At 50.0% G+C, this 22,387-nt stretch overlaps 1 protein-coding gene across 3 annotated transcripts; it reads right to left on the bottom strand.

Annotated features, from left to right (window-relative positions):
- Positions 1 to 183: 183 nt before the first annotated feature.
- Positions 184 to 8,829, bottom strand: Fam131b (family with sequence similarity 131 member B). 3 transcript variants are annotated; one of them, XM_047561217.1, is made up of 7 exons: positions 8,676 to 8,829; positions 6,162 to 6,271; positions 5,792 to 5,827; positions 5,411 to 5,504; positions 4,923 to 5,120; positions 3,325 to 3,468; positions 184 to 3,112 (listed from the first exon to the last, which is right to left on the bottom strand). In XM_047561217.1, the coding sequence occupies exons 1-7, from the start codon at positions 8,701 to 8,703 to the stop codon at positions 2,640 to 2,642; spliced, it is 1,083 nt and encodes a 360-aa protein (XP_047417173.1). In that variant the 5' UTR covers positions 8,704 to 8,829; the 3' UTR covers positions 184 to 2,639. The 3 variants fall into 3 exon arrangements, with proteins under 3 accessions (XP_047417173.1, XP_047417174.1, XP_047417175.1); XM_047561218.1 differs by having other exon boundaries at positions 8,672 to 8,788; XM_047561219.1 differs by lacking the exon at positions 8,676 to 8,829 and adding an exon at positions 8,201 to 8,397.
- Between the last annotated feature and the right edge of the window lie 13,558 nt (positions 8,830 to 22,387).

Raw genomic sequence — 22,387 nt, 5'->3', positions numbered from 1 at the left:
ATGAAAGTGCACCCCCCCTAAAAAAAATTATTTAGCAAGAGCAATTCCATTCACAAGAATATAAAAACAGCCCTGCTCCAGAGCTGCTGGAAAACGTGCCGCACAGCCTTTAACCCCAAAGGAAAAGCGACCCTTCCCCACCCCCCAGCCTTTTCCTGCACATGCCCCACCCCTCCCCCTTAAAATAGGCTAGAAGCAAACCCCCATGCACCCTGCCCCCAGCACCAAGAGGCAGTCCCTCCCTCCAGAAGAGTCCAGAGTGGTCCCGGGCCAGCTCCTCAGGTCTCCCTCTCAAAAGGGTGCAGCGCCTAGCTAAAGGCAGAACCCTCCTGGCTCTGCTGTGATGTAGCAGCACCCAGGGGACACCAAGCCCCAGTCACGTGTGAACCCTACTAGTTCCTTCAGCTCTTTAGACACCTTCCATCAGGGACCATTTGGCTTCATGGGAAAGGGAGGGAGAAAAGAAAGCTGCTTTAGTTTACCCATCCTAATTTCTCAGGGCCCTGAGCAAAAAGGAACTGTACTGAATGAACCTGCTTCCCCGACTGGACGTTCACCAGGAGCTGAGGGAAGAATGCAGGGCGCCGGGGGATGAGACAAAGAGGAGAAGGCGATGCACTGACAGAGTGGGTCGGATAAGGCAAGGAAACGGCCTCGCGAAGAGAGTCGCCTGAGCATGCGAACCCCAGCCACCTGGCCAGGAGGCAGGCCAGGACAGCTGCTGGGGCGGGCAAGCTAACCCTTCCCAGACCTCGTAGGCGTGAGGCCCTGGTACGCCGAGTCAGGACGCATTAGCAAACACAAGAGGTATTTCTCCCATTCGGGCAGCAGTAGATGAAGTCAGTGAGCAGTCCTATGCCGTGGCTCGCCATGCCTACTCTCATTTCTGCTGAGAACCAACTTCAGGATAGCCAGTCTCCCCCTCCCCTGGAAGGCAGCCCTGGCTGCACTTCAGGAGCACATGTGCATGAGGGTTGGAAAGTGGTGGAGGACGGGGTCATGGATGGACAGAAGCACCCCAACTCTTGACCTTTTCACTCCAAAGCCACCAAAGTCGGACCTGTGGGGAGGATGGGTAACTTGTGCTCCCGTCCCAGCAGAGGATCAAGTAGTAGGACCCCTGGCAGAGTGTGATATGACGCAGGCCTTGAACTGGGTCCTTAGGAGCACAAGGAAAGGGAAACAGGAGCAGGCTCCAAGCCTGAGGCTTCTGCTCCGCCAGAATTCCACCTCTGCCATGAGCCAGGACTGGGTCACCACTGCAGTGGGAGGGGTCCGTTCTCCCCAGCTTCACTCTGCCCTGATACTTCACTTCCCAATTCACTCTGGACCTTGTCCTCACACACCCTCCAGAAGTACTGGACTGACTTGCTGCTCCATGTCCCCACCTTCCAAACCAGAGTGGAAACTGGGGGCCCAGGATGAGCGTGTGCCCCATTGCAAACCCATCCTGGAAGGAAGGATGCACTGATTCTCCCCCCTTCCTCCTCAGGCAGCCCAGGGAGGGAGGAAGGACACCTGAGAGGCCTTCTCAGGAGTTCAGGGAGGAGCTGACAAAGGGGCAGAAGGAACCAGTGCCCACCTTGGTCTGCAACCACCAGCCCAGTCCCGTGGAAGCAGCAGCAGCACCAGACTCCTCCCTCTGCCCTGCTCGACCCTGAGTCCCCACAAAGTTATAAAAACGTAGAAAAGGCAAAGAGAAAAGTGTAAACAGCTCCAGAGAATTAGGGCAGGTGGGAGGAGACCCGGCCCTCATGCTCCCTACCAGCCAGGACACCTACATCCTGTGTTAGCATATCTGGTGTCCCTCACCCTCCTCAGGGCCAGGATCCCGGAGCAGGGGGTGGAGGAAGGCAGGAAGGGGAGCCAGAGTTGAAGCAGCCAGCCCCAGCTGGGTCTTTTCCCAGATCTTAGAACCCTCCTTTCAACCACGGGACATTCAAAATCCTAGAACAAGCTGCCGTGTTTGTACTTGATCTCATCAGTGACCCTCTTGACTCTAGGCAGACCTTGAGATAAAGAATCACACTTGTACCCCCTGTAAATCCCAGCTGCCACGTCCACCTCCTCCTTGGCTTCTGATCTCAGAAGCCAAATTACCCACAGAGGGCAGACTGTCCACCCTGGACACAGACGTGTCCTTCAGGCCACTCCCCTGTGCCTGCCGAGCCATGAGGTCTGCTCCTCACAGTGGGAATGAGCTGGGGCCACTGCCAGAGGAAACACAGAGTCGGGAACAGCAAGAGTGAAATGGAGAAAGGAGGCATTCAGACAGCACAGCCAAGGCTCCTGGAAGACGGAATCAGGGAGTGAAGAACTGAGATCCAGTCTCCAGCACGGCCACTTGCGCCCCTGTCTCTGGGCTGCACATAGGCAGACCCAGAAGCCCCAGTCACAGCTCTTCTCTCCCCACCACGCCAGGTTCACAGCCATCTAGTTGTCTGGGTCTCAGTTCCCGGGCCTGTGATTTCTAGAGCAGAAGCCTGGATACAACCCCTGTGGGTCCTCCACTTTCCAGATGAGGGCTGGAAGCTCCCGGGCTCCCGAGGTCTTCTGCCCGGATCTCAGCTGTGCTGCTGGGGCAAGGGAGGGTCTGGGTTGCAGCCATGCCCCTCAGGTGGGAGTGGTGTGGGAAGAAGCTAGTTGTTGGCCTCACCCTCCTCCTCATCAAATGACTGCACACCTGAAGATGTGACATCAGACACCTTCCTGCTGAGAGCAGTGGACACCTCAGGGTCTTCTCGTGGGGAAAGCGACTCCAGGTCCCGGCATCCTGCATCCTCTTCCTCCTCAGGGGCCAGTGGCCTCTTCTCCTCCTCGGCAGGACCCCTAGCCAGGTCCACCCTTTCCACCCCTTGTACCCAGTCAGTGTCTCCCCCCAGCAAAGGTGGAGGCTCTTGGGCAGAGTATCCTGAAGCAGGGTGGACAGGCCCCATGTCATGTAGGCTGGGTTGTGAGTCATCAAATGCAGGGCCAAGGTAGGATCCTGTGGCTGGAGAGGCAATGAGGGACTGGTCACTTGCTTCCCAGGCATCTGACGACCCCAGACAGTACATGCCCTGGGACACATAGGAGTGAGGCCAGCCATCCATGGGGGCTTGAGCTAGGGCATCTGTAAAGAAAATCAGGAAGGTCGGAGGGGCCACAGAACATCGGAGGCAGTAGGGACAACACTGAGGACTGAGGGTGAAGCAGAGGGTACAGACAGTGGGAGGACAGTGGAGAGTCGAGACCAACAGGGAAGACTTGACAGGCAGGTGGAGTAGCCCAGAAGCTGGGGAGCCTCTTAGGCCCCAGGGGTTGGGTTCTGGAACCATCTCTCACCCTGACTCTCCATCAACTCCTGGTAGTTGTCACTGTAGTTGCAGCCCAGTGGCTCCTGGGTGGAGTTGACACTCATGTCCTCACCATCCATGGAAGACCAGGCCATGAGCGTGGCCTCGGAAATAGCAAACTGTTCCATGACCCCTGGGAGAAGAAGTGCAGTCACCACAAGATCCCTCAGGGAACCCGTAGACACATGCAAAGGGGGCAGAGACACCCTAGTGCACCGAAGCTCGGGAGAATCAGAATGCAAGCCACTCGTTTCATTTTAAACTTCATAGCAGCCACTTTTAAGAAAATGAAAAAGAAACGAGTGAAACTAACTTTAACTTACACCCTGTGTAGCTCTGTATGCACAAAAGATGATCATTTCAACATATCAGTATAAAAACTATTAATGAGATATTTTACGTTCTTTTATTTATACGAAGTCTGAAATCCAGTCGGTATTTTACACCGTACAGCACATCTCCATGCAGACTAGCCACACTTCAGGCTCTCAGTAGCCACAAGTGGCTAGTGGCTACTGTACTGAACAGCACAGTCTTTGTATATGCCCTGAAACAAGGTGAGACTATGGGGACTTCCCAGAAGGTCAGAGTTAGGATTCCTAGGGGAAAGAATTGGGGTCTTCTGGTGAGCTGTCCTAAGGGATTAAAGTTAGAGGTTTCCAAAAGTTTGTCTTTGGAGGTTTTTAGGAATTGAGCCTAGTAATAGATGGTTGAGAGCAGAAGCTAACTGGTAAATTTCAAGAACAACAGAGAGTCCCCAAAGGCATGTCCAGGGAATGGCGGTCCACAGTGTTACAAAACCGAAAGTTCAAGGGATTGGAGGGAGGAAGAAGGGCATAAGAGTGGGGATGGGTGCACTTGGGGGCCCTATTCTGTTCAAGTCATGAGTCAGTTCAAGCTTGTGTTGCTACTGGCCTGTCCCACCTCCCTACTCCTGCCTGTCCATCGCCCTCCCCACTGCTATCTCCAGCACCCATGAATTCTTGCCTTTCCTGCCAGACCCATCCCTCTTTGTAGGTATTAGACCTGCCATGAGAGCCCTGCCACCCTTATAGGTAAAGGACACATCCGTAATGGAGCCTACACTGCTTTCCTCCAACTAAACCTCTTCTGTAGACCGCTCTCTTAGTCTAGTTCCCTTGAGCATGCAGAGGCTGTCACAAGTAATGAGCCTAGGAAGTGAATTCCTGACACCAGATGCTGACAGGCTAAGGCTGGAAGAGATCCCCAAGGCCTCACCTTCTTTCACTTCGAGAAACGTGAGTAGAAGCAGAGACTTTGAAGCCCAAGGCTCCTGCATTTCTCTCTCTAGGGGAGTCATGGGTAGACCCCCAATGCAGGAGAGAGAGCTTTAGGACAAGGGGACTCAAATCCCTTATCATTCTCCTCATTTCTATGATTATAATAAAAACATGTTTGAAGGTCCTTCTCCGCATTCAGTCAAAACACTTGAAATCAGAGCCATTGGGAAATGGAAGCCTGTGGTCAGCATATGGATGGGGCCAAGCCTGCCCCAGGGAAACAGGTTGGAGAGTCAGTCTCTGGTCATCCCAAAACATCTCTCTTGAGGGCTCGGGGTTCAAGTACCTGCTAAAAACCGTGCCTCCTTCTCGCCATCGCTGAGGTCGGAGTAGGCGTCCGTATCCCTGCGCACGGCCTCGTGGCTGTGTTGCGGCTGAATGGTCGGGGCCTTCCCCCAGCCCTGCCACTCAATCATGTGGGCCACCCGGCCTTGCCCCATGGCTGTGGGCTTTGTCACATGGTCCTTCATGCTTCTTGAGATCCCTAAGGAGCCAGACATTCTCCACATCATCCAGAATATCACGCAATTAGACCCTGCCCCCACCAGCCCTGCCCCTGGCCATAGGACGCCATCCCCTGGGGCAAGTATCTCAAGGGACTCAACATCAGAGGGACAGCCTCAAGGAGGAGGAGGAGGAAGCCCGAAAGAAAGAGCAGATAACTCAAGGGTGTGGGGATGTGGGTCCTTTTCAAGCCTGAAGGGGCAAGGAGGCATAGGCCAGGAGCTTGAGCGGATTACCCTGACTGGATGCACCCCCAGGTCGGAGTCTCACCTGAGAAAGATGACTTGGCCAGGGCCCCAATGCCATAGGCGTTAGAGTTCCGTTTAAGCTTCGGAAGGATGGAAGTCGTGTCCTCCATGGAGAGCTGCAAAGGGAATGTAGGGGGAGGAGCAGAAGGACAAGAAGGTATAGGGCTGTCCACATGCGGAGAAGGGCTCGTGGCTTCTAACAGTAATATGCACTGAGGCAGGTCACATATCCTAGAGTCCCAAGGAAGTATATACGCCAATCACGCCAATCATGGTGGAGCATGGGAGGCCCATAGTGCCTGCTGGAATTAGGCAGCAGTGTCCTCTGGGGGCCTAAGGGAGACTATACAGGAGAGGGAGGGGTCAGCGTGGACTGGGAAAGGCTGGGCGCAGGTGCACTCACATTGATGCCGTCCCAGGAGAAATCAGTTCGCGTTTGCTGTAGGAGAGAGGAAAGGGAATGGTACTGCAGGCACTTCCAGGGGTGCGGGTGGCCCCACATTCCTCACACGGATGTCGGAAGCATGCAGTGAGGCCAGCTTTCCTGAGACTAGCCTGGGGGAGTAGGATCTCAGCGTGGAACGGCTGGCATGTATTTTCAGGAAAGCGGGAAAAATGTTCTGTCAAAGTGTCAGTCTGCAGGAGTGTTTGGGGTGTCGCCATGAAATGTGGGAAGAGAATTCAAAGAACAGGCAGCTAGATACTTGGGGGCTTTGTTCATGGCAGTTCTTGGGGTCTCTGGCAAAGGGGATAGCTAAGCATGGAGGCCTCACCTCAGTAGAAGGCCGATGGAGGCTGCTCCCATGCAGGGAGCTGGTGCTGTCCATGTTGATTTGGTCCACATCCTTCAGGCCCTTCCAGTCCACTGCAATCACCTCGTTCCCTGAAGGGACCAGAAGGTTAGGTGCTTACTCTCGTCCCTGGGTCCCTTCTCCATCCTTTCCCACAGAATGCTGAGGCCACAGACTGGCCTCCACAACCCATCCCTTCTCAACAACCATCATGCTTTCTTCTGAATTCCCATCTCCTAGTGTCCCCAAATTGTTGGTGAGAGAAATAATAATGCTGAGCCAAAACATTCAGTTTTAGCTCAACCAAGAATAGCACACTCAGAAAAAGTGTTTCATGGCCTTATTTATTGTTGTTGTTTACATAGAGTGGGAAGAATCAGAGGTTGGATTTTAGTAGGAAAACAATCCTCCATTCTGCCCTGAGCAATCTTTGACAGTTTCTATATGGGATCTGGGCTTTTTCACCAATTTCAGTGTACAAAAAAAGAGCAGAACTTTAAGGGGATGCTTCTTGCCTAGGCTTTATTATTTGGGTGGGGTGGGGAGAAATGTACCTTCCCTCAAGGGAAGACCTCCATAAAAGCTGTTGAACTTGTGGAGATAAAGGCCCAGTGACAAGGACTCAAGTGTGTTCCCTGAGAAGCAGTGAGAGCAGAAAGAGTGAAGGGTGAGATCAAGACACTACCGCACTGGTGGGAGGCAGGTGACAGATTCAAGGGGAGGGACAGGAAAGTAGGAGACAAGGGGACTTTGCAAAATAGGTATTAAAAGAATAGGAAGTCAAGCTAAGTTCAAGAAGACCGAAGACATGGGCGGAATAGATGGGTTTGCGAGCTAGCAGGGAATCTAAGAGGCACGTGAACCCCACAGTCCTAATGCAGGGTGGCATTAGGGGCAAGAACTTCTTGGATAGTTGCTGAGGGACTCAAGCATCAAATGGCTGTCTGAACCATTCGCTCTTAGGGATCTTTACATACAGAAGTTTTGTGACTCAGTTTGGGGTTACAGATCCCTTCTTGGAAAGGATGCACTGAAAGGGGTCTTGGACATGAGGAGGCATCGGGGCATGCCATGACATCTCTGACGGAGTTAATGGGATTGGGGGAGGTAGAACTCCTGTCAAGCTGGCCAGCTCTCCCTTGGGGGCCCTGGGGGATGTTGAGATGGGTCAGGCCAGGGGCTGCGACTGGGATGCAAAATATGGACATCTGCACGTAGCAGGAATGGGGCAGGCAGAGAACCATCTCTGAGGAGAAGAGAGATGGCGGAGGGCAGAGTGGGAGAGAGGGGAGGGAGGGAAGGTGGCCTTTGAGGAAGAGGGAGAGCTGAGTCAGAGCCTTGGGGGGCAGGGAGGGGGAGGGAAGGGGAACTGAGGAGAAGGGGTGAAAGCAGAGGAGGAGGGGGGTCTCCATGGAAATAAATCGGGTCTCGGAGAAATCAGGCTTCCGGAGAGTGAGTTTGTTTGTAATAATAATACGAATTATTCTCTCAGCCTGAGGTCACTCACTGGGGCGTGTAGGCGGGAGAAATTGGGAGTTGGAAAGGGAAAAATTGGGGGTTTGGGAGCGGGTCGGACTAATTTGTTAAACGTTAGAGCAGAGTGGGTGTCTGGGGTGGGGGATCGGGAGGCGTAGTAAGTCAGAGGCTGAAGAAGGGACGGATTAGGAGGCGCCTTCCACCTCCCCCAGTCAAAGGTAAATAAAGAGTCGGCCCCGCCCCGCCAGCCCCCGCTGACAGGTGCAGGCGGGTCCCCGGTTCCTCGGTGGCGCCGGCCCCACCCTTCCGAGAAGCGGCTCCGACCCTCTCGCAGCTCCAAACCCCAGCCTCCTCGGTGTCCACCCGCTCTCCCCTCCACCCCGGCGCAGCCCGGTTCCCTGCGGGCGCGGAACCGGTTCCCTCCCCAGGCACCAGGCTCTTCCCGCCCCCGCCCCACAGGGAAAATGCACGTGAACAAAGCAAATCGGGGGAGGCAGGAGCGGCGGGGAAAGGCAACCAGGAGGGAAGGGTTGGGGGCAAATCACCCGAGCCGGATGGAGGTTGGCGGGGCGGGGGGCGTGCGGAAGACAGCGGGGCCGAGACCCGGCGCGGGGCTCCTGGGAGGGGGCTGCTCCCGAGGCGGCGGGGCCAGGAGGCGCGGGGGGCCGCGGAGTAGAGGCCACGGCCTGGAGGCGGAGGGGTGAGGGGACCGAGAGTAGGGCAGAGCGCCGGGGGAGCGGAGAGAGCTGAGGGAGAGACGATGGAGAGGGACCGCGCCTGCGGGAAGGCGACGGGAGCGGGGAAAGAGCCGGCAGGGACGGAAGCCCTGGAGGCGCCAGAGGCGAGCCGGAGGACGAGGAATGGAGGGACCGCGAGCGGATGGAGGGAAAGTGGAGGCGCGAGGCAGGGCCGGGCGGGCGCGGGCAGCGGTGCCCGAGGGGCGAGGGCAGGGTGGGGGAGGGGGCGCGCCGCGACCCGGGCCGAGCCTGCCTCCGCCGCCCGCGCCCGCCGCGTACCCACCCACAGTCCGCGAGCCGATGCAGCCCATGGCTCCGGGGGCCTCCGGGCCGGGCCCTCACCGACTCGGGGCGCGCGCCGGGGGGAGCGCCGGGAGCCGCGCCGCCGCCCCAGCCGCTCTGCAGCGCCGCGGCTGTCTCCGCTCGGCTCCGCTCCCCCCGCCCCTCTCCATCCCTCCCCACGGCAGCCTCCGTCGCCGCCGCCGCCGCCGCCGCCGCCTGGCTCCCCCGCCCGGGCTCGGCTCGCGGCGGCCGGGGAGGGGGCGGCCCGGGGATTGGCTGCGCCGGCGCCTCCCCGCCCCTGGCCCCGACCCTGCCGCCGCGCGCCCCGCGCCCCGCGCCCCTCGCCGCGCGGCCGCCGCCTCCCGCCGCCGGCCCTTCCCAGTCCCCTCCGCGGGGTGCCGGTGGGGTCGGAGGGTGCCGGGGCAGGAGCCCGGGGCCCACCCTTGGGCGCTGCCTGGTGGACTTTGAGGGCTGGGGGCGGGAGTGCCTTAAGAGAAAGTGGGGTGGAGTGAGACTACAGCCCGACTGAGGGCCTTGGATGCCAAATTCCGCAAACACTTGTTTTCTTCCTGGGGCCGCATCTGGGACGCACACGGGAGCGTGATTGGATGCAGCTTTGGTTGCTCTGCGTTTTCCTGCGCGCTATTTTGTCCACCCAAACAGATCGTGAAGTCTTTGCCAGTGAGTCGTGTGTGAAGCTTCCCTGTGCTCTGTGCTCGCTGGACATTCTGCGATGGGTGTGGGGACCGTGCAGACCATCCAACTCCAGCCCTGACCGGGCATGGGGAGTCTGAGGATAATTCAGTCACAGCTCGAGTGCGCTAAAAACATCAGGACCCGAGACTGGCTAGAGGACGTAGTTTTAAGTCCCGTTTAACTTTCTAAGCCTTGGTTTTCCCGGACTAAAAAGAGCGTAGGTATCACCAAGCAGGAAAGAAAGGCGAACCTCCCTTCTTGTCAAGGGCGCCATGGTCAGGAGAGAGATGAGATGCAAGGGCTAAGGGCACTGTGTCATAACAGGGAAGCAGTGAACTCCTGGAAAGACACTTGAGAATCGGCAAGGAGCCCCTTTTGACTCAATAGTACTCAGAAAGCCCAAATTGTGACAGCAGGCCAGTTGAGCCCCAAGGAAGAGAAACAAACACTAGTCCAAAAGTGTTTGCTCTCCATAGCTTTGCTGTTCCTCCCAAGGTTGGAGTGAGGAACAGCAGGATGATAGGCCTGGGGCCCGTGATGTGTGCTTCTAACAGAAAGGACAAGTCTTAAACAGATGCAACTTCGAAACCTTCCAATTAGGAAAGGGGAGCTGCATCCTATGGCATTCCAGAAGATATGGGCCAAGATACTTGGTCTATTTTCTGATACTATAACAAAATACCTAAAACCAGGTAAATTATAAAGAATAGAAGTTTATTTGGCTCACAGTTCTGAGACTGGAAGTACAAGAGCGTGGGTGGCATCTGCTCAGAATCTGGTGAGGGCTTTCTTGCTGCATGGTGGCCTGCTTGTGGGTGGGTATCACATAGGGGAAGAGCAAGCCCCCCAGCTTTAGTCTCTTCCTCTTTTTATAAAGTTATTAGTGCCATAATGGGGGTTCCACCCTCATGATTACATCCAACACTAATCACCTCCAAATGACCCTACCTCTGTATATCATTAACGCATGGATTTGGGGATTAAGTTTGCAATATTTGGACTTTGGGGGGAACACATTTAAGCCAGGCAAGATACTAGTAATCTAATTGCAGAGCTGAGAGGCGAGATTACAGAGAAAATTGATCTTTGATTTATGTACAGGAAGAAATAAACCAAATCAAATGATATAAAGCCATAGGAGAGAATGATATAAAGACATAGGAGAGACCGGAGAATAAGAAGTTTCAGGTCTGCTTGTATTTTAACTATGGACACAGTTTGTGGCAGCATCTGATACCTTATTTCAACAGCAGAGAATTACACAGTATTTCTTCCCTGCCATCTACTATTGTTGGTTATACAACAGAAACATTAAATAGTTTCAGCCCTATAAGATATTGTTTAGCTGCAAAGGAAAGAAAACAAAAATAAATAAATAAATAATACAAAACCAGTCTCCCTTACTCCAGCAATGCCTGAAAAGCTCTTTTCCTTGGGTAGAGAAAACATTGACAGGTGAAATGCCTTCCTCCACAAACTGCTGTCCCCTTACAGTAATCCCTGAGTAATATATATTAGTATGTTACCATGGTCCAAACATGGTTACCAATGCCTTCCTTTGGCCCCCTTAGCAAAGCTATACGAGGCTGTATCAATCCAAATGATTTAAGTCAGGTTAGCATGAGGGATCCCAGGCTCTGGAGACTCATCCCACATTCTGTCCTGAAGATGTTTCCAGCACCAGAGAAAAGTAGATTATACCTGGGCTCAGTACAGACCAACTTCCTTCTGTTCCCAGCCAGGGTCCTCTTCCTTCCCATCATTTACAGCATTCTCCCAGTCTCCTTGCCACCTTCTGAGCCAAGGCCAGAGATTCCAGTTCTAGTAGGAACCAGAACAATCTTTCTGGAGGACAATTTGATAATACTCATCAAAAAATTCTTAACGTAGGCATTGTTCTTGTGGTTGTTACTAAATTGTGGTGTAACTATTCCATTTATAGAAATATTCTAAAGGAACAAAAATAGTGTATGGACAAATATTTAACCTACAGCACTCATCAGAGCAAGGCTGCTTACATCATACCTGGGGATTATTTAAAAAAATTACGGCATATGTCTATAACAACATAATATGCCACCATTAATAATATTTTATATTTGTATTTGTTGACATGGAAAAATATTCATGCTATATTGTGACATAGCAGGCAGACTATAAGAATCAGAGTATATGAATTTCTGTTTAAAATATATACACGTTCTTCCTGTCACTTGTCAGTCTTTCCATCCCAAGTAATTTATGGAATTTCCTGATGAAATCTCATGTTTCACAAGGCTCCAAGCTCACTTATACTATACAGTTTGACCCTCAATGAAATCATAATATTAACTGGTTTATTTCCAAGATCTAAAAATACAGGACTTTGGCAGAATGCCCCTGTGTGCACTGTACTTCCTAACTGGTCCCCTTTGGGGCATAGTCCCAAGGTGAAATCATGCCTCCCATCCTCTGTTGTTGCTGGTGCATGCTCCTGGCCTCCTACAGGTATCTCTTGGACAGGAGGAGCTGTTCAAGTTCAGTAGTAGTAGTGTTTATAAAATGTATTCTTGTTCGAGGATGCATGCGCAGAGTCAAGAATCCATAACCTAGGATGGGAAAAGTGACACCTTCATATGCACTAACTTTTCCACAATTCCCCATTGACTCCTGTATACATGTAGGTAGCAAGCCGTGGTAGAATCAGGTGTTGCATTGTGTCTTTATCACCAGTACAAATCACAGATGATTATAAGACAGTTGTTATAGTGTTTTACAATACCCATTATGTTCATCACCACTTCGAAATGATAGTAGTATTCAACTGTCTTTACATTCCTTATTTAATGCTTTTTCTTTTAAACCAGGGACTTTGTGTGTGTATGTGTGTGTGTGTGTGTGTGTGTGTGTATACTAGGCAAATGTTGTACCTTTGAGCTATATCCCCAGCTCCTTATTTAACACTTTTATAAAGAAACAGATACATTAGTATAACACAATTTTATAATAACTATATTTTAATATAATTTCCTCCCTTTCACCTTTGTTTCCTTTCTTAATTTTTTCTTTCCTTATTTCTCTTTCTCTTCCTCTTCCCCCCTCCTCTCCCCTTCTTTCTTTCCTTCTTCCTCTCACTCTTTCTTTCTTACCTACCTTTCCTTCCTTCCTTTCTCTCTCCCTTCTTTCCTTCCCTCCTCTTTCCTTCTTTCCTTTTTCTCTCTTCCTCCCTCCTTCCCTCCCCCTCTCTTCCTCTGTCTCTTTCTTTCTTTCCCCAGAACTGTGAATTGAACCCAGAGGTGAGGCTGGCCTCAAACTTGTTATTCTGCTTCAGCCTCGAAAGTCCCTGGGATTACAGATGTGCGCCACCAAGCTCAGTTGTAATTATATTTATTTCATTTTATCCATTTAACACTATTTTGAGAGGGGGAAACATGGGTTTTCCATATTGCCATACAAGTCCAGGGCACAAAACCATTTAAGAACTTCTGTCCTCTGGCGACACATCTGGTGGAAGGGCGCCTCTCTCATCACCTCTGTGTGTATGAACTTAATTAGCAGTTACAAACCAAATGGCCTAGTAGGATATTTATCATCCCATTTTATATCTGGGGTGTCCAAAAACTAGGGTCGGTTTGTTCCTCCATCTGAAGGTGAGGTGTGAAAACCGTGGAGAGGGGCCGTGAGGGACTGCCTTCGCACACCCAAGCACAGCCGCTTAATGATGCGTTTCTTTTGTTTAAATGGGAGACATTAGATCGCCTTTAAAGGCCTAGGAAGAGATCCAACTGAGGGGGGCAGTTCAAAGTCCAAGAGAGGAGAGGACTGATTGCTTAGGCAGCAGCAGGTGTGTGTTGGGGGAGGGAAAGATGGGAGAGGGCAGCAGTTTGCATGTTTGGTGTTGGAAAGATGAGGGATTCCTGTCTGATGGCATCTATTCTCTCTGACAAAGAGACAAGATCATCTAGACAGTCACGTAATGGGGGAGAGAGGAAAAACAAATCAATAACAATAGATAATATACAAGTGACACTTTGCAGTTGATCAAGAGTTGTCAGTCTGTTCTTAGGACAGCCCTGTAAGGAAGACAGTGTGGTGGCATTGCAGTTGAGAGTCAGGGGTAGAGGTCCATCAACTTTCTTGTCCCCAGAATCACCCAGCTGGACAGAGAAGGAACTGGAGCTTTAAACGCAGTTCAGAAGAAAAACCCAAACTGGATCCTGTAGAAAAGAGCTTTAGTTGTACATTTGTTCATTTGTTTTTGTTTTTGTTTGTTTTTTGGTACCAGGGATTTAACCCAGGAGTGTTTAACCACTGTTTAACCACATCCCCAGCCCTTTTTTATTTTTTATTTTGCTTAGGGCATCGTTAAATTGCTGAGGCTGACTTTGAACTTACAATCCTGCACCACTGTGTCTGACTTGTTAATTTGTTTTTAAAATAAAGTTACTAAGTTCAGGAAATTCAATGGATACATATTCTTTCATTCTTGAATTTTTTAAAGGTGCCCCTATAAGCAGAAGAGAGGGCTGTAGCTACTTACGTTCCTAAATTTTGAAGTGAAACAGCAATGATCTTTCCTTAGAGTGACTTGTAACAATAGATCTGTCATGAAGTATCAGTGATCAACATCTAGGAAGGGGCTGGATTCTGAGTCTTGGGGCTTCTAGGATGTTATTCAGGCAGCCCGGCCTTGGGTCAGCTCTTAGGGGTTCAAAGAGGGTCCCATTTGCTTAAGGCAACAAACATGGGAATATTGATGCTAGAAAACTGGTAAAAACAATCTTGGGGTCTGGGTGGAAATCACAAGCGTTTGAGGACTATTTAAGATGTGGATCTGTATTCTTTTAAGGGGAGTAATTTTCTCAATATTCAGTGAACAAGGTACCAGAAGTGGGGTTTGGGGGAGTTTGCGATAAGGGACCCCATTCACATACAGAGATTGAAAAGAGCAAAGTCCCAGATGAGTGGGAGTGTTGGTAGTGTAGATGTTATATTTCCATAGAGTAGGGAGTGGCTATCAAATCTACCCTGCTGGGCGAGGTTGTTCCGGTCCCCACCCTCAGATAGATTCCCAAAACTATCAATGAATAACGTCCCTGACATTATTATCAGTTTGCTGATAAACAAAAGGCATCTTAACATCTCAGAGCAGTTAAGTTATAGAGGAGGACATGATTCATAGTAAAAATCCTCTGGTTTCTGTTTTTTTGTGGAGAAAAAAGGCCTCACCTGGTCAATCTCTGACCTGTTGGACACTGAGGAAGACAGATTCCGTTAGGGTAGTATGGATTACTCATTTGATGAAGTTTGAAGCCTCTCAAAATACCAGGTTCTGGTGCACTCATTCTGATGTTTAGAAGAGGAATTTTATCAGTATGGGTCACAGTGCTGAGCTGTCCTTGGTGCACTCCCAGATTCACATCCCCATGGACTGATGCCTCCTGCATGGGCAGGTCAGCATCACTGAATCCACATTGCTCAGGGTCCTGTGGTTCCTCTTCAGCAAAGGAGAGTGCCCGGCAAGTGTTCCCTGCAGACTCTCATCGAGGTTGGACTTCAGATCACATGTAAGTGAATTTGCCTGGTCTTTTCTTGGGGGGGGCAGGTCTTTGGGAAAACCTGGAGGAGAACTACTTCAGATTCCCTGGTTCCGTCCTCTATGGTTTGGATATGATTTGCCCTCCAAAGACTCATGTGCTGGAAGTTTGGTCTCCCAGATAATAGCAAAGAGAGGTGGCAGAGTGCTTAAGAGGTGGATCCTAGCAGGAGGTAATCAGTGATTGAGGATACCTACTCTGCAGGGAAGAGTGCCTTTAAGCAAAAGTGGGTTAGATCTCCCAGCTGGATTGGGTGCTATGAGAGGGGGTTGTTAAAACTCTCAGCACCACCGTTTTGTCCTTGTGCTGCTCCCAGCTAACTCCCACCATATGATGACATCTACCATGTCTGATGCAACATGAGGTCTTGCCAGATGTGACCACTCAAAACTTGGATGTTTTACCTCCAAAGCCACGAGCCAGTATAAACGCTTTTCCTTATAAAGTATCCAGCCTCAGGTATTTTGTTTTAGAACGCAAAGTGAACTGAGACACCATCCAGACTTACTCATGAGAAAGACCAGTCTGAGAGTTCCTGCACCTCTCTCAGAGGGCCTAGAAGAATGTGAGAATCTTCCTGCTGCTCCCTGATCAGGCCTCAAAACACAGTCAAGGCTCCAGGACACCATAATCATGACCAGGTCACAAGTGGCAGATGACCGGTTAAATTGCCAGGACCCAAGAAGCAGGACCTAGAGTCTGGGCAACCAGGAGTCAGAGCCAGGTAAATAATACATAATCCCAGAGGAAAGAACCAGGTGGGATCTTCAGAAAGCAGCTGCTTAGCACCCACAGATTGCAGAGCATTAACAAAGAAAGGAAGGGATCAGCTATGAGATACAGATGACAGTTGCTTGTTCCAGCCCCAGGGGCTGTGACTTGTCAGTTTTATAGCCTCCCTCCAGGAGAGCCAGTGAGAACCTGGAACTGGAAGACTCCTTCCTGATCATCGCCACAGCTGCTAGTTAATACTGATGCACTCAGGGAAGGGAAGCAAGCGGTGGCTGTCTCATCGGGCTCTGGAGCCTTCCCATCTCCCCTTGCCCTTCCCTGTGGTTCCTCTAGGGGAGGAATCCTGCCTGATACTGGCAGGCCTGTTGGTTGGAGCTCCTTACTGTCAGACTTCTGTCACCACCAAGTGACAGCTGACAGCTTACCTCAGATTCCTGAATATACTTCTCCAACCCTGGATTTGGGGATATCCTGCAACCTCAGCCTGGATTCCTCTTTTAAATGCTTGCTTGGATGAAGATCTGCTCCTGGCAGAGTCTACCTGTCTGACTTTTTTGCCATCCTGGTCTTGCTGAATGGTACATTTAATACACAAAGGGTAGATGTGGCTGCCGCCTGCCATCTCCTATGAGCAGGTCCACGGAGCCCAGAGACACAGGGGCATTTTCATGAAAATTAAAGAGCAGCTGAAACACAGGGCATTAACTGCAGGCTGCTGAGTGTTGGAACAAGAAGTCCAAAGCTTTGCTTTATTTCACAGACAAGGAAAATCCATCTCTCAGATTTTTAAAGTCACGCAGCTATAAGTAGCCTAACTGTGGCCAAAATTTGGGGTCTTTCTTTCTTGGTCTATCATCCTGTCCCCTCATCTCTGATACCTTCCTAATAACCCTATCTTAGATTATTATTCAACGATTTTGATGATGACATTAAACACTGCTGAAATAAACCCGCTCCTCAGTGTCTTGCTCAGGTAGACTGCTTAGCTCCTTAAGAAAAAATGAGTTTGAAAAAATAATGTTTTCAGAAAGCAGGTCTCATGTTAACTTTTTTTTTCCATAATAAAATTTCAAAAAAGACTGGTGTTCTTTCTAACTTATGAGTTCCAGAGCAAACTGTTCTTTTGTTCTTTGTATTTAAGAATAGGTGTGTAACACCAGCGTTTGTGTTCAAGTCATTGTTTGGTTAAGATTTTGTCACTGTGATAAACTGATGGGCACAAGTCATTACTGTCCTGGGTGGGGGTCCACTTGAGGGCTGTTCACACAATGAGTCAATCAAGATTGTCCTGGACAATAACTGCTTGCCAGTGAACCCACCCACACAGGAAAGTCCAAAGGAGACTGGAAGCTTGGAACTTCAGGTAATGTGTGTGTGTGTGTGTGTTTCTCTTTCTTTAATTAAAAAAAAAAAAATTACACAAGTAGTGGGCACTTTTACAGAAAAAATTAAAAAGAAAATCAGCCATCACTCTCTGTCTTACACTATTAACATTCCGCTGATGAGTTTCCTATTTTTTTTTTTTTTTTTTGGTACCAGGGATTGAACCCAGGGGTGCTTAACCAGTGAGTGACATCCCCACATCCCCTTTTAAAAGTATTTTATTTAGAGACAAGGTCTCACTAAGTTGCTGAGACTGGCTTTGAACTCACAATCCTCCTGCCTCAACTTCCTGAGTCACTGGGATGACAGGCATGTGCCATTGTACCCAGCTTCCTTTCAAATATTTTTGTGCACATATACATTTAATAGGCGGCTAGGCTTGGTTTGTGAGTACCATAGGGTGAGAGAGGCACGAGGACTTGGAGAGTGGATGTATGGGGCTGAGTCTACTGATTGTCCAAGGAATTTAAGCACGTGGGAGAAGGCAGAAAGAAGAGCCCATGTGAATTGTAGGTCCCAGTGGGTCTGAGGATTGTTTGAGTTAAGGTAAAAGAAGAGAAGGAGCTGGAAAATCAAAAAGACAGTTGGATGGAGAAAAGGTGGCTTAAAGGTAAGATACTGAAGAGATGGGGAAAATTCTATTTAAAGTTATATTGTGCAATGTGGTAGCCACTGGCCACGTGAGACCCCTGAGCACTGCAATGGGTCTATTCTGAATTGAGATGCTGTTAGTGCAAAATATACACAAATTCTCACGAATGAGTACCCAAAACAAAACATTTCAGTAATAATTTTTAAGATATTGACATAATATTTTGAACTATTTTGGATATACTGGCTTAAGATATGTTATTAAAATTAATGTCATTTATTTATTTTTGTACTTTAAAATCATGTATATGGCTCACATCATATTTCTATTCTGTTTCCTGAGGGTCCTGGTGAGATAGAATAAAGTCATCTGACAAGAGAATTTCAAAAAACATAGAAGCAAGTGGAAAGAAGGATCCTCTAGGCGGACAGTGAAGTGACTAAGAATCCATAGCAGAGTCATTCTTGATGAGTGACGATGTTCAAGAAATGAAGATGTGTGGCCCAGGGTGACAGATGACAATGCAAATGTGCAGAGTAGCACGCGGTGTGATGGCTGGGGATTCAAAGTTGGGAGGTTTTAGGGCCATGGGAGGGAATGTGGTCTGGACATAATGATGAGGATTCCAAGAGGTATCTGTTCCACGGTCAGGGCCCATGGAAGAAGGTTGTGGAACAAAGATTCACTGTCATTGGGAAGGTCTACAGAGGAGGTCCAGGGCCAGAGGGTGGAGGCTGCTCCAAGAAGAGGAGCAGCAGCTGAGACTGGCCTGTGAGCTCTAGAGGGCACCCAGATCTGTTTCAGGAGCGGGGCAGGGGAGCGAAAGCAGAGTGAGCTGAGGACCTGGGACCTCATTAGGGCCCTGGCATGTTATAAGCTCCCATGGTCTCCAGGCAGAACGAATGGAGGCGAGGCTCTGCCTACAGAGGCGTTAGGAGGAGTGGTCTTCTTTCACTTCTGTTTGGGACATGGGGGCCTGGGAAAGGGCACTTGTACCTGAGTCTGAGGAAGGGTATGTGCCTCCTTCGTCCACCTGGCCACCCAGTGCTGGGCTCCACTGAAGTCCATTATCCTAAGCCCGCTCAATTTCCACGCAGTACTTGTGTTATGGTTTGGATCTTGAATGTCCCCTAGTGACCTGATCTTAAAAGCTTGGCTGCCAGCTTGTGTTGTTATTGGGAGACGGTGGAACCTTCAGGAGGTGGGGCCTCGTGGAAGGAAGTTAGGTCACTTGGGTGTGTGCCCTTGAAGGGGACAGTGGAATCCTGCCTCCTTCTCTCATTCTCTCTCTGCTTCCTGGTTGTCCTGAGGTGAGCAGTTTCCTCGCCTATCTACTTCCACCACGATGAAATATGCAGTTACAAGCCCAAGGGCAGCAGGGCCAAGCAGCCATGGACTGAAACCTCTGAAACCATGAACCAAAATAAACCTTTCCTCCTGTAAGTTGATTTATTTCAAGTATTTTGTCACAGCGACAGAAAGCTATCAGAACTTGATAGGTGATTTCTTCAGTCAATCATAGCTTCAAATTACTACTCAGAGGCAGATGACTCATAAACCTTCCATATAATTCTCCTCTGTTCTCTTCTCTTCTCTGGGTGTGAGTATCCTACTACCCATCATACTCTGGCTCATTCTGGGCACGAATAGTACAAATCACACGTTCTCGCTCCAAGAGCTGTGCCTTCAGGGGAAAGTGCCACTGTCCAGGTGGATGTCTGGAACTTGGGCTGGGTCAACCAGCTCTTCCCGCCTTCCACCCCATATTCAACCCATTGCTACTTCTGCCCATAACTCTCTGTCCTAAAAAACTCCCTAACTATGCATTTTCGTCCATCTCCACAAACCTCCCCTCAGTACCTGGAGCGCTACAGTCACCTCTACCCTATGTATGTCAGTCCCTCCCCTCCTGCTACTGTGCACGCTGCCTCTGGAGGGAGATCTTCAACATCCCAACATTTATCATGCCTTTCTTTTTCATCTAAAGCTCAGCAGCAGCTCCCTGTTTCCCCAGGATAGAGTTGAAGCTCTTCCGCATGCCCTGCAGCCTCTCTGCACACCACCCAGCCTTCTTCCCTGCAGAGGAAAGTTTGCAGAGGACTCTGCAATCCTCGAATGACTGTCTGCAGATGTCACAGGGACTCCCAGAAGTTGCTCCTCTGGGAGGAATTCTTCCCCGTCCCTCATCGCCTAGTTAACTCCTGCTTATCTTTCAGATCTCAGCTTGGAATCCCTTTTTTGACCTCCAGGGCCTGGTCACAGCTCCCAATTATATACTCTTTCAGGTCCTGTGACAACTGCAGTGTTGGCCATAATTATTGGATGAGTATCTCCCACCCGTAGATCCCCTAAGGGCATGGACTTATCGTGAGGGCTGGAATCATGTCAGCTTTTACTCTATATTATATTCCCAGCAACTAACAAAATGCCAGGCACATAGTATGCATTCAATAAATATTTTGGGATGAACAGATAGATGAATGGCTTCAGAATCCTTATATTTTATCAAATACAGGGTCTACCTTGATGTAGCATGCAATTTCAAAGATTCTGGAACTTGATTCCACTCAGTAATTATGTAAGACTCTGGGTCTCCACCAGGAACGGTGCTGAGCCTACCCTGCTGCTTCGAAGCAGACTAGAACAACTTTGCAGGAACTGCAGAGATTGTTATGTGGCACAAGTGTCCTATAGGTACTTCTCACGCTTGGGTACAAAGGCTAGAACTGAAGCATGTTGTTTCAGTCAGATTTTTTGATGCTGTGACCAAAAGATCCAACAAGAACAACTTTAAGGAGGAAACGTTTATTCGGGGGCTCATGGTTTCAGGGGTCTCAGTCCACAGACAGCCAGCTCTATTCCTTGGGTTTAAGATGAGGCAGGACGTCACGGTGGAAGGGTGTGGCAGAGGAACACAGCTGGGAACAGGCACCAGGAAGCAGAAAACTCTGCTCAACAGAACAAAATATAAACCCCCAAAGCATGGCCCCAGGGACCCTCCTCTTCCGCCACACCCTACCATCTCAGTGACCCCAAGTTCATTCCTATCAGGGGATTAACACACCGATTAGGTTACACCCCTTCTAATCCAATCATTCACATTTAAACTTGGTTTCATTGTCTCACGCATGAGCTCTTGGTGGGTCACCTGATATCTAACCATAACACACATTGACCAGTCTCAGCATCTTTTGTTCTGGTAGACCCTTGTTTTGTGAGGCAATGTCCATTTGCAACTTTGGTCCCGCCTCTGGGTGGTGAGGTGAACAGCAACTCAGTGGGTGGCAGGAAGGACAGGCTAAGGAAGCGTTAGCAAGCTCGAGGGTTAGCTGACAAGTGCCCACTTCCTCTGTGATATCAGCCTTGTGGGTATCTTAGTAAAGGCAGGGGAGGTGGGGGGCGACTGGAGAGATGGACTTTCCAAGTCAAGTGAGGTAGGTTTCCATCTGTATTCAACCCCCACTCCTTAAAAATGTTTACCCCACCCCCAACTCCACCAATGACTTAGCTGGTTATTTTCAGTGACAAACACACCCACTTTGGGGCCAGGCTCTGTCTGATTTTGGCTTCCTCTGGGAGCAGGGAGAAGGAAGCAGCAGATGCCCCACTCACGGCTGCCTTGGTGCCAGCAACCTGGCTATGCTGCTCTGGGTGCCCGGGACTCTTTTCCTGTCCGCCCTTCTCAGCTCCCGTGGTTGCTGACTCTTCGCCATCTGACCATCTGCCTTCTCTGCCCTGCCGACATTTCTGTCCTGCTGACGCTTACTGTGCCTGTGGGTGCCCATCTGCCCAGCCTTTGGGGTAGAGCTCTCCTGCCTTCTATTGCTCTCCTGACCTCTGCTCTGCAGATGCCCGTGCAATCCTCTGTCTTGGTCCTACCCCCTCACTGCTGGGGCAGACCTGATAGGAGAACGAGGTTTACATGGTGAGAAGTCCATCCCGTTGCTGGCCTCAGTGTCACCACGCCAAGCAAACACTACTGGGTGGGGGATTTGAAAAGCATTTTTATTTATTTATTTTTTTGAGGACAACCACCAGGATTACTTATTTTTATATCCAGAGTGCCTAGAATATATGAGTTATTTGGTAACTATTGGTTGGACTGAGGTTGGGGAAGGGGAGGGGAGGGAAGGTGCAATAGATGCTCTGAAATTGGCCTCCTGACCTGGAAGAAAGGAGGTGCCGGATGGGGGTGCATGGGGGCACACGGGGGCCGGGGTACGTGTGGTTGTCAGCCCTTCCTTTCTGTTGGGGAAGTCTCTGTGCAGAGCAGGAAGCTGCTTGGCTTTGGCCTTGACTGCCAAGATCCCTGGATCTTGCTGGTCACTTCGCCCTCACTGGTCTTCACCACCTGACCTTCCATTGGGTCTGCAGTCCCAGCCACGAGGAAATTTTTGTATTGACAAGTAAGAGCCCGTGAGACCAGGAGGGCAGGAAATTTGGCCGCAAGTGAGAAACTGCAGACTGTGTGCACACAGAACGCAGGATGAGGCAAGTGCTCACAGCAGCACAAAGACATGGTGGGTCTTGCACTCCTCGCTTTTCTTTTTTTGGATTATAAAAATAAATACATGTTCACAGAGGAAAATAAACAGTATCGAAGTCTGCTGTCATTCCCGGCTCTATTCCCTAGAGCTAACTGCTATTAATAGTTCTTGTAGAAATCTTATGAAAATGTACTACTTTACAAAATCTCATATGTGTTCAACTCATAGATACAGAACATGTGTGTAT

The sequence above is a fragment of the Sciurus carolinensis genome, chromosome 8 (assembly GCF_902686445.1).
Source record: "Sciurus carolinensis chromosome 8, mSciCar1.2, whole genome shotgun sequence".
NCBI classification, from domain to species: Eukaryota; Metazoa; Chordata; class Mammalia; order Rodentia; family Sciuridae; genus Sciurus; species Sciurus carolinensis.
The sequence above is the reverse complement of the archived record's forward strand: the minus strand, read 5'-3'. Positions and strand labels throughout refer to the sequence as shown.

What these genes read in the sequence shown, in the direction of transcription:
- Fam131b (XM_047561217.1), bottom strand. Translation starts at nt 8,703, where the DNA reads ATGGGCTGCATCGGCTCGCGGACTGTGG. An exon ending in TCCATCGGCCTTCTACTGAG is followed by an intron (nt 5,828 to 6,161) that starts GTGAGGCCTCCA and finishes TCTCTCCTACAG; the next exon opens with CAAACGCGAACTGATTTCTC. An exon ending in TCTCCTGGGACGGCATCAAT is followed by an intron (nt 5,505 to 5,791) that starts GTGAGTGCACCT and finishes TTCCCTTTGCAG; the next exon opens with CTCTCCATGGAGGACACGAC.